Here is a 10,239-nt window from a genome sequence, read left to right as displayed (position 1 = left end):
GTGTTACATGCTTGAGATCATGGACAGATTGGTTGCTAATAACGCTAGGAACGCACTAGTAATGGGACTGGAAAACACACCTCAAGCACGAAGTGCGCAAACCAACCACACTAAAAGAGTGTTCTTAGAGTATGGGGTGGAGGTCGGTATTCTAAGGCTTTAGTTTGCACTAAGAGGCACTAAGAAAGAGAGGATAAAGGGATATTCGGTAATGGGCAAAGTATACCACTCAAGAGTCAACCTAATATCAGAGCTACGGAAGTAGCACCAACACCAAATCAACCCAAAAACTAGTAAACCTCCATGTAAAGTCTATCAATAACTCTACACACCAGGAAAGATTGCAAGGGTGGACTGCTTGGCAAAGGTTACGCACAAGATCACAGTCTCAGTATCGTATGAAGGTCTTATAAAATCAATGTGCAACTGCAAGTGTAAAAACACCACAGCTACAGGAATTCTAGGGTTTGTAGAGGCTCTGTTTATTGTCTAGTGGACTAAGTGGGACTATGAATTTCATCTACAGTAAGACTAATTCAAATGATTGGAGACTATTGTCCTTGACGGACACAAAAACTAAGTCCTCGGCGGACACGAATGCTAAGACCCTCGACAGATCATGAAGCAGTAATCAAGACCTCGGCGGCCTACGGACGGATAGTTCTCAAGTTTTGACCTTGACGGTCTCGTATGTTCAAATCAAATCTTATTGTTTCACTGCACAAAGACAGGGCAAATCTCTCTATTGGGTGTCAAGAGCAGTTACTCATGGGCAACCCACTCAGGACTTTCCTACGCACAGGTAGTACTTTTTTTATCTACAGATACATGAGCTGCTTTTATACTACTTCTATGCTAGCTTTGTAATCCTATCTCTACTTGTTTCATCTCTAAAAATAATGCACCGTTATTGCAAGAAAAACACACCAAGCAAATAGATCAACGAATCTATTGCTCTTAGTATTCTCTAAAGGTGGGGGTTCGAAAGTTCGGCTTGTCGAAGGTTACGCCTTCTTTGATTTCTCGAGATGTAGACAAAACTAACTCTGATTGTGAAGTCTGGTTCAAGATAGTAGAATTCTCTACTACTGATCTGTTTTTATTTATATTTATATGAATCTAACAGTCTGAAGCCTACTTCGGCTTATGAAACGCGAACAATCTGTTGTGGCCCAAGTGCCTAGAGTTCCCAAGTGAACTATTCCAAATTCCAAATCCAAATCTGTCAAAAGTCCCCAAGTGGACTTAACCAAATTCCAAATCCAAATCTGTGTTCTGACCAAAACCAACACACACTGATGAAGTCAGGGCAAAATCCAAACACTTTGAGAGTTCCTGCTTAATCATACAATTTGGGCAGTACTAACTGCTTGATTGCACCAACTGGGCAGTACTAAACTAAAGAATCCTAGCTTTTACAGGGCTCCTTATATACCGCTCGAGAACTAGAAAATATGAAAAGTAAATAATAAACAGATTTTCTACTGAATCTCTGATTTAGATGAGAAAAGAATTGGAATAGATGTCGAATTTCCTTCTTCGGCCATTTCTTCGTCGCTTTTGAGTATAATCTTCTTCTTCCCTTTCTCTTCTCGGTCTTCTCGGTTTCTTCCATGTGCAGTCCTTGTAGGTCCAAGCCCCTCTTTCTTCCAGTCTGAAGTTGGATGCATGGTCTGCATATTCGATCGCTCCTTTCCATTCCACATCTTTCTGCTGCTATGATCGAATGTATCTCATATCTCTTGTTCTCCTAATCTGCTCAATGTCTGAAAATACTTTCCCTCGGACAATTTCTAATCTCCTCTTATCTGACTTCTCTTATCCTATCTCTGAGTAATCTAATCTTATTCAGAAGTTTTCAATCCCAGATCTAACTTCACTCTAATATCTGTCAATGTCTTAACAATCTGTCTGTAATCTGTTTTCCTCGATGTCTAATAGAAGTAAAACAAAATAGTATAATATCCCTTGATTACCCAAAACATGTTACCGAAGGCAGAGAGGCCAATGAACATAGAAGGTTTGGAAATAGCTGTCTTCTCGAAGTCCTACAGGTTTCGGATTACTCTTCTTGAAGATCTCTCTCTATTCAATTTCCTTCAAACAGAGGTCTAGAGTTTTGACTAGCAGATCGGGCTATCTCTAGTCCTCTTATTTCCACTAATTATTATCTGTTCTTCTTTCTTAAAAGCAAAAATTGAAGTCTTTTATAGTATTGCACAAAACAGGCGCAACACCGTAGCTACGAATCCATGCGGAATCTTATCGCTAGGGACCGCTACATGTGCAGAATCTTGTCTACGGAGCTTTTCCGTATTCAAATCATATGTTTTGGACCAATCTGGACTGTTCTCCATTCTTGTTTCAGCATGTAGAATGGACCTACATAGGCATACCATATGGTATTTCCTGCCTACGGACCTTATCCTGCATTTCGACGTTATCAAATCATATGGACTTTGCGTGTCCAAGTGGTTCCAGCATATGGATCCAGAGTTCTGAATCGCCGTAGCACATGAACAGCGCGGACTCCAAGATCTGTTGTTCATTCCTGCCTGGTTCCTGGGTACTCTATCTGTGATCTGGGATCGGTATCATGTCTTTTTGTCTTTTCCTCAGATCGGGACTTGATCTACGGTCATATCAAATTTCTCCTAGTCTGTGTGGTCCTATGTCCGATTTCCTGTCAACTAAATCCCCCGTAGAAGTAGGTACTCCAAGTATGAAGGTCTTTTGACTTTGTTAAGTTCTGCTACAAACGGTTCTGTGAAGACTACAAGTCTTCTAATAGTACAATCCCTTGATATGCCAGTGCATAATAGAATGTAGAGAGTAGAACTCAGTGAACTACCGCTTAAGTCCTCTGCTCATAGTGTTCTACAGGTTTTGAATGGTCATACAGTTTTCTGACACGATCTACGGCTCTCTCTAAGTGGTCTAGCTGTGCCTACAGCACATTCTACTAGTGGCACTAGCTTTAACTAGCAATTCGGGCTCACTCTAGTTCTTAATACAATAAATATTGCTCCATAGCACTGTTTAAAGTGCAAAAAGAACCTTGTAGCATAGTCAACTAAGTCGCATTATCGGTCTTTAAGGTTCAATCAAGGTTCTATTCCTTCTTATCAAATGACAAGACAAAACACTAATTCAATATTTCAACAATAAGGATTCAACAAAGCTTTTCTCAAGACTCCACGAAGTTCAAGTTCAAGTTCAAATTTCTGATCAAGTCCAAATGCAATTCCAATTCAATATAAGTCCAAATTGACTTCAAAATCCAAGTTCAATTCCAATAACAATCCAATCAAATCCAAATTGCAATAGGTCCAAATCAATCCAAACACAAAACACAGAACACCAAACTTCGACGAAGTGAGGGGCAAAGGTAAAATCCTTGAGCTAGCACTAGTAGGTGAATTGCATCTCCGCTCGTAGGCTGCTGGGGGAAATTTCCTGCTACCCTCCCTCCTTATATACACTTTTCAAAATAAAAATAGTAAAAGTCCGAGATATGTAGTAAACTTGAGAATAATAATAAAATCCCTTTCAGTCGAATGGAAACTCGCCTAATCAGGTATAATGCCAGAGATTGTGCCAGAAACCATGAATAAAAATAATAAGCCAAGAGTCCCCTGTCTGTATCTATGTTATGCTGACAGAGTCTAGACTTCCCGAGGTCTCCGAGTTGCCCATATATCCTTGGAAACATATCTCCTATGTCACCATCGTCCTGATGTCCTCTAAATAAGGAAAAGAACCAGTCACCGTCCATGACATATTTCCTGTGTTCCTGTCTCCAGTAACAACTGTCACGTCAACTTCGCAAGGTCTAGATTTCCTTTATTTTGGAACATTGTAATCCTTTCCTTTTCCTATGACTTCATGGGCATCAGATATTTCTATCCTAAGTCCGCATGTAGGTCCTTTGTCCGATATATCCTTCGTTATTTCCTTTAAGTCCAAGTTGTCCAACAATACTTCATGAAGTTCAAGTAAAGTGTTCACTAAATTCCCTATGTTCGCCCCAAGCATTCCACAAGTAAGACAAGGCCTTCTATTCAAAATACGAAGGTTTTTAAGAGGCTGCTTCTTGAAGTTTCGACCATTTTCGAAACCTCGCGAAGTCTCTCGTCTTTCCGATTCTGTATTTTTCGTACTGCTAAAGTCTCACATAGAGGCTTGTGCTTTGACTAGTAGTTCGGGCTCACCCTAGTCCTACATTCCCTTATTTTATAACTCAAATGTTAATAAAATGATTAAAAATGTGCATATTAAGGCTAAATCCGATTTTCAGCGCGATATTGCTCAATTACCTCGATGTGTAGGGTGTTAATAACGCTGTGTAACACCACTAAATATGGCTTAGCAAACACACCTCAAGCACAAAGTGCGCAAACCAAAACCACACCAAGAAGAGTATACACAAGTGTAAGGGGTGGAGGTCGGTATTCTTAAGGCTTTAGTTTTCACTAAGAGGCACCAAGAAAGATTGAATATGTGGGGTCTTCGGTTTCATAGAAGTTTCAATCAAGATTCTTTCACTACAAGAGTGACAATATGATTCACCAATTCCAAAATTCAATATCTGACTTTTCAACAAAGCTTTACAAGTCTTTGCCGAAGTTCGGTTCCAAGTTCAATATCCAAACTAGACAATAGCAATCCAAATTCAATATAAGTCCAAATTGACTTCAATATCCAGAGTTCAATTCCAAGACAATATGCCAATACCAAATTCAATTGCAATAATCTAAATCTATCTTTCCAAACACAGAACACCAACTTCAGTGAAGACTGGGGCAAAGGTCAAATCTCGAGCGAATCCTAGTAGGTGAACTGAGTCTCCTCTCGTAGGTTGCTGGGGAAAATCCCTCTTTCCTGCCCTCCTTATATACGGTTTTTCTAATAAATACTAGTAAAAGTCCAAAATGTGTGTGAAACTGGTAAATAATAATGAAATCCCTTTCAGTCGAACAGAAACTCGCTTAATCAGGTATAATACAAGAGTTTTATGTGCTGAAGTGCCAAATCGAATATTAAACTGAATATCTGTTCCTTGTTTCCTGGTTGCAATGTAGGGACTTGACTTCACTGAAGTACCCGACATATCCGCATTCTCCTGTTTTTCCTAGGGAACGAGTCCCTGTTTCAGGTGTATCCATTCTTCATGTTTCTGTTCTATTCCTTTTTTGGAGAAGATCTAGCCTTGATCCTAGGCCCTGTCCCCAAGGTTTCTCTCTTGAAATCAAATATGTCATGCACTTCGCTGAAGTCCGTGTTTCCTTGGTTTTCCGAGAAATTCCTATTCTTCCATTTTCCATTTGTGAGAATCGGCTGTTCCTTCCTTTATCCTTGTTTGGATTTCTATATCCGAGAATTTCATATATCCGAGCAGTCCAACCAGACTTCGTTGAAGTTTCAATAAAGTGTTTAATAAAATCCCTATGTTCGCTATGAGCATTCCAGGAGTAAGATGAGGCCTTCCAATAAAAGAACAAAGGTTTTTAAACGGCTGCTTCCCGAAATTCGTACAGTTTTCTGAACTTCGGCAAAGTCTCTCATCTTTCCTAATTTTGTACCATTTGTACAGATAAAGTCTCTTGTAGAGGCTCATGCTTTAACTAGAAGTACAGGCTCACTCTAGTCCTATTAATCCCATAATTTATAACTCATAAGTGTTAAAATTGTATAAATATGCATCTTTAAGGTCTTTTCCGATTTATATCGCGATAGCGTGGAACAAATTTAATGAAATTCTGCCCACAATTTCTGAATGCATCTCGAAACTGTTTGGTGCTGGCTGTACGATCCTCGTCTATGGCCCGTGTGGCGATGGAACGACAACTGTGAGCAGGTAAAAAGTCAATTCAATTGAGGAAAGAGCATGTTTTAATAAGATGAAAACTTACTAGTGTGTTCTCCATGATCCTGGACGCCACATCTTGTAAAGATATCAAGCAGTTTGATGAGGCGGCATACAGCACAGCCCATTCTTTTTGCCTAAAATATGCCAAATCCGCTTTTTGTGAGTTATTGCCGAAGAATTGTCAGCTTTTTAGGCTCACATACCTTTTCAAGCATCTGAATACATCAAAACATGTATCATGAATGATAGTAACAATGTCCACAACAAGGTTAAGTTGAGAAAGGAACGATGAAGAGATCTGGAGGAGCATCTAGCATAAGGACCTGACAAGAGAAACAAAATACTTCATGTGGATGTCAATGCATGACGTGTATATGGTCGGATTGAATTGGCAATGCCCGAACTACAAAGCCGAGCTACAGGAGAGAGCATCGTGTCAGAAGTGCAGAAAGTTAGAAGATATGGAACACATACTCACTGAATGAGAATGTAATGGACAAAAGCTAATATGGGAGCTGGTTCAAAATGCCTGGAGAAAAAAAGGGATGAGATGGAAAAAGCCGACCCTTGGCACCATTTTAGAATGTGGAATGCCTAACTTGAAACATAAACCAGCGAAAAATAAGACGGATGTATCTGGAAATGAGAGACTGTTTCACATTCTGGTTTCTGGTTAATCAGAAATGATCGAATACTCAACGAGGGAGGAGAAATCAGTACAAACGAGATCTCCAAACACTGGATGAACATGATAAATAAATGCCTTCGACTCAAGATTGATATGACACATCCAAAGTATGAAAAGAAGGCTTTATCGAAATCCCTAGTCCAAAAAACCTGGTCAAACTTGATTGAGAATGAGAACGACTACGAAGACGACTGGACTAGCGGGAAGTATGAGGTTTTAGTGGGTATAGTGCTGTAGATAAGAAGGAAGGTTTGGTGATGGGCAAGGTAAGTCAAATGGAAGCGAAACAGCCAAAATGAGTCCCACACATCGTGCATAACAGCATTTCCTCGTAGTGAAAAATGAGTGATTACTTTAACCTCTGAAAAGAGGCTATAACTTTACAACTTTTATTCCCCTTGCCTAGGTTTAAATTCCTGGTGTACTTATAGTGGGTATGGGAAGGCGACTTTGTCATCCGACTTTTAACGAAGACTCTACAGAGTTCTGAATACCAGCACGCTCCATCAAAAAAAAAAAAAAAAAAAAAAGTCGAGAAAGAAACTAATTTATCCATTGAGGATAATGGTTCTGATGGCCTGCAGTTGTCACCAAAGACATTGAGGTCAAAGATCCCCCCATCCTCGATAACGGCCCTGAACCCTCTGCCCTGAGTGCCAATTCTGGCGCTGAGTTCTCCGCAATACCATCGCTATCCTTTCCTATTCCTCAAGTCGTTGTGCCCAACCTCAACTTGTCCCCATCATCTTTGCCCACCTCACAGTCCATCGATGGTCTTGATAATCATGTGTTTACCACACCTGCGTCTTCTTCTTTATCTGATGGCAGTTTTTCAGCTCCAAATCCACCCTTCAACCTCTCAAGTCAAAGTTCTAGTTCTTTTGTTAATCAAAACAGTGGTCAATATAATCCAGAAACAACGATGGGAATGGATATGAACCTGACTTGGAGTGACTGGGGTCGATGGCTGCCCTTTGCTGGACAGCAGGGGATGGACGTGATGGCTGGAGGCCGTTGAGGTACATTCAAGTTAACACATCTTTCATCAATATTCCCATATACTTACCACACTTTTACAGATAACATGTCATCAAATGGCGCCCCCATGTTTGACGGCAATGGAATGTTAATCCCAACTACTTTCCATAACCTGGCACTAGATTCAACATCATTCAACGTCGATGAGTTGATGGCTGGTTGATGTGTACTATGAGATATGTGAAGGGCCAGCAAATCAAGAGAGCAGGCATCACTTTAAGATCACACATCCTCAATGCCTGGGTTGGCATGGATATCTGCTTTCTGAGACTATAAACATCCAAAACGGTAAAACGATATCTAAGGCACAGCCCTCGGGAATGTGTACCACCTGATTGTGCCTCCGCCTCCTTTGTATCTAAGAATTGTAATGAACTGACATATACTTCTCGTATTCTGGATTGAAAACATTAATACTGTCACTTTTGGGATGGGAGACCTAAGCCTTAAGATTGGATAGCAGTTGGGAGGTGAAGGTTGGTTCACCATGGCAAGTAGTATTCGAGGCTGCATGTCATCCCGTTAATGGGCAAAGTATACCACTCAAGAACCAACCTAATATCAGAGCTACGTAAGTAGCACTAACACCAAATCAACTCTAAACTAGTAAACTTCCGTGTAAAGTCTATCAATAACTCTACACACCAGGAAGATCGCAAGGGTGGACTGCTTGGCAAAGGTTATGCACAAAATCACAGTCTCAATATCGTCTGAAGTTCTTATAAAATCAAGTTGTAACTGCAAGTGTAAAACACCACAGCTATGGGGTTCAAAGGGGTTGTACAAAGCTCTGTTTAATGTCCAGTGGACTAAGTGGGACTGTGAATGTCATCTACGGTAAGACTAATTTGAACGATTGAGATAATTTGCCCTTGATGGACATGAAAACTAAGTCCTCAGTGGACACAAATGCTAAGACCCTCGATGGATCACCAAACAGCAATCAAGACCTCAGCAGCCTATGGACGGATAGTTCTCAAGTTTTGACCTTGGCGGTCTCGTATGGTTCAAATCAAATCTTATTGTATCACTGCAAAATGACAGGGCAAATCTCTCTATTGGGTGTTAAGAGCAGTTACTCACAGGCAACTCACTCAGGACTTTCCTATGCACAGGTAGTACTTAGAATTATCTATGGATACATGGGCTACTTTTATACTACTTCTACGCTAGCTTGGTAATCCTTTCAGTACTTGTTTCAACTCTAAAAATACTGCACCGTAGCTATGAATCCATGTGGTCTTCCTCTATCATCCAGGGGAATCTCATCGATAAGGACTGCTACATGTGCAGAATCTCATCTACAGAGCTCTTCTGTATTCAAATCATATGTTTTGGGCCAGTCTGGACCGTTCTTCATTCTTGTTTCAGCATGTAGAATGGACCTACATAGGCATACCATGCAGTACTTCCTGCCTACAGACCTTAGCCTGCATTTTGATGTTATCAAATCATATGGACTTTGTATGTCCAAGTAGTTCCATCATATGGATCGAGAGTTCTGGACTGCCGTAGCACATGAACAGCATGGACTCTGAGATCCGTTGTTCATTCCTGCCTGGTTCCTAGATACTCTATCTGTGATTTGTGATCTGTATCATGTCTTTTCGTCTTTTCCTCAGATTGGGACTCGATCTATGGTCATATCAAATTTCTCTTAGTCTGTGTGGTCTTATGTCTGATTTCTTGTCAACTAAATCCCTCGTAGAAGTAGGTACTCCTAGTATGAAGGTCTTTAGACTCTGTTAAGTTCTGCTACGAATGGTCCTTTGAAGACTACAAGTCTTCTAATAGTACAATCCCTTGATATGCCAGTGCATAGTAGAATGTAGAGAGTAGAACTTGGTGAATTACCGCTTAAGTCCTCTGCTCATAGTGTTCTACAGGTTTTGAACAGTCATACAGTTTTCTGACACGATCTACGGCTCTCTCTAAGTGGTCTAGCTGTGCCTACAGCACATTCTACTAGCAGCACTAGCTTTAACTAGCAATTAGGGCTCAGTCTAGTTCTTAATACGATAAATATCGCTCCATAGCACTGTTTAAAGTGCAAAAAGAGCCTTGTAGCATAGTCAACTAAGTCGCATTACCGTACATTTGAAACATGCTGCTGAATTACAATACGAGACCTAATATAATTAGGTTGTAGAGGATTTAAAAGCCATGGGTATGTGCAGTTATTTACATATCTCCCATATGAACTCCTTCTCTTCACCTACATCACAAAAGGCTCACACATCCTGCAAAAACTTCAGGTCTTTGCTCAAGTCCAAGAATTTCTGGCTGCTGTTGGATAAAACGTAAAACCGTGCACCAACATGGATCCTCCTGATCTGCTGGAAGTCGTCAAGGGGAAGACACCCAAGGCTGTGGATTTTTCTGATTACGACATTGTGTCATGAACTGAACCAGGAGTAGTACCTACCGCCGACTTTTCTGCCTATACAGTCAACTGCAGTTGGACTTGGCATACGATCAAGGGAGATATCATGTGAAATGGGTCAATTCATAGGAGAGTACTCCTAATCTTAGAGAAGGGGTCATTGGTATAGGAGTACAACCCTTTCTATTAGATAGGTATATAAGGAGTACTTAGTGGTAGATAGTTCCCTAGAATTTGATCTCCTTTGTCCTCTGTCCTTTA

General features: G+C 40.5%; 1 protein-coding gene across 1 annotated transcript; it reads left to right on the top strand.

Moving 5' to 3' along the window:
- Window positions 1-6,650: 6,650 nt before the first annotated feature.
- On the top strand, window positions 6,651-7,575 carry E1B28_002183 (uncharacterized protein; the record flags this gene model as incomplete). Its single annotated transcript, XM_043159090.1, has 2 exons — window positions 6,651-6,780; window positions 7,142-7,575. 2 exons carry the CDS (start codon window positions 6,651-6,653, stop codon window positions 7,573-7,575), a joined length of 564 nt encoding a protein of 187 aa, XP_043002688.1.
- Window positions 7,576-10,239: the final 2,664 nt, after the last annotated feature.

Source organism: Marasmius oreades, chromosome 10 (genome assembly GCF_018924745.1).
Source record: "Marasmius oreades isolate 03SP1 chromosome 10, whole genome shotgun sequence".
Classification (NCBI taxonomy): Eukaryota; Fungi; Basidiomycota; class Agaricomycetes; order Agaricales; family Marasmiaceae; genus Marasmius; species Marasmius oreades.
Note: the sequence above shows the minus strand (reverse complement) of the source record. Positions and strands in the feature narration are given on the sequence as shown.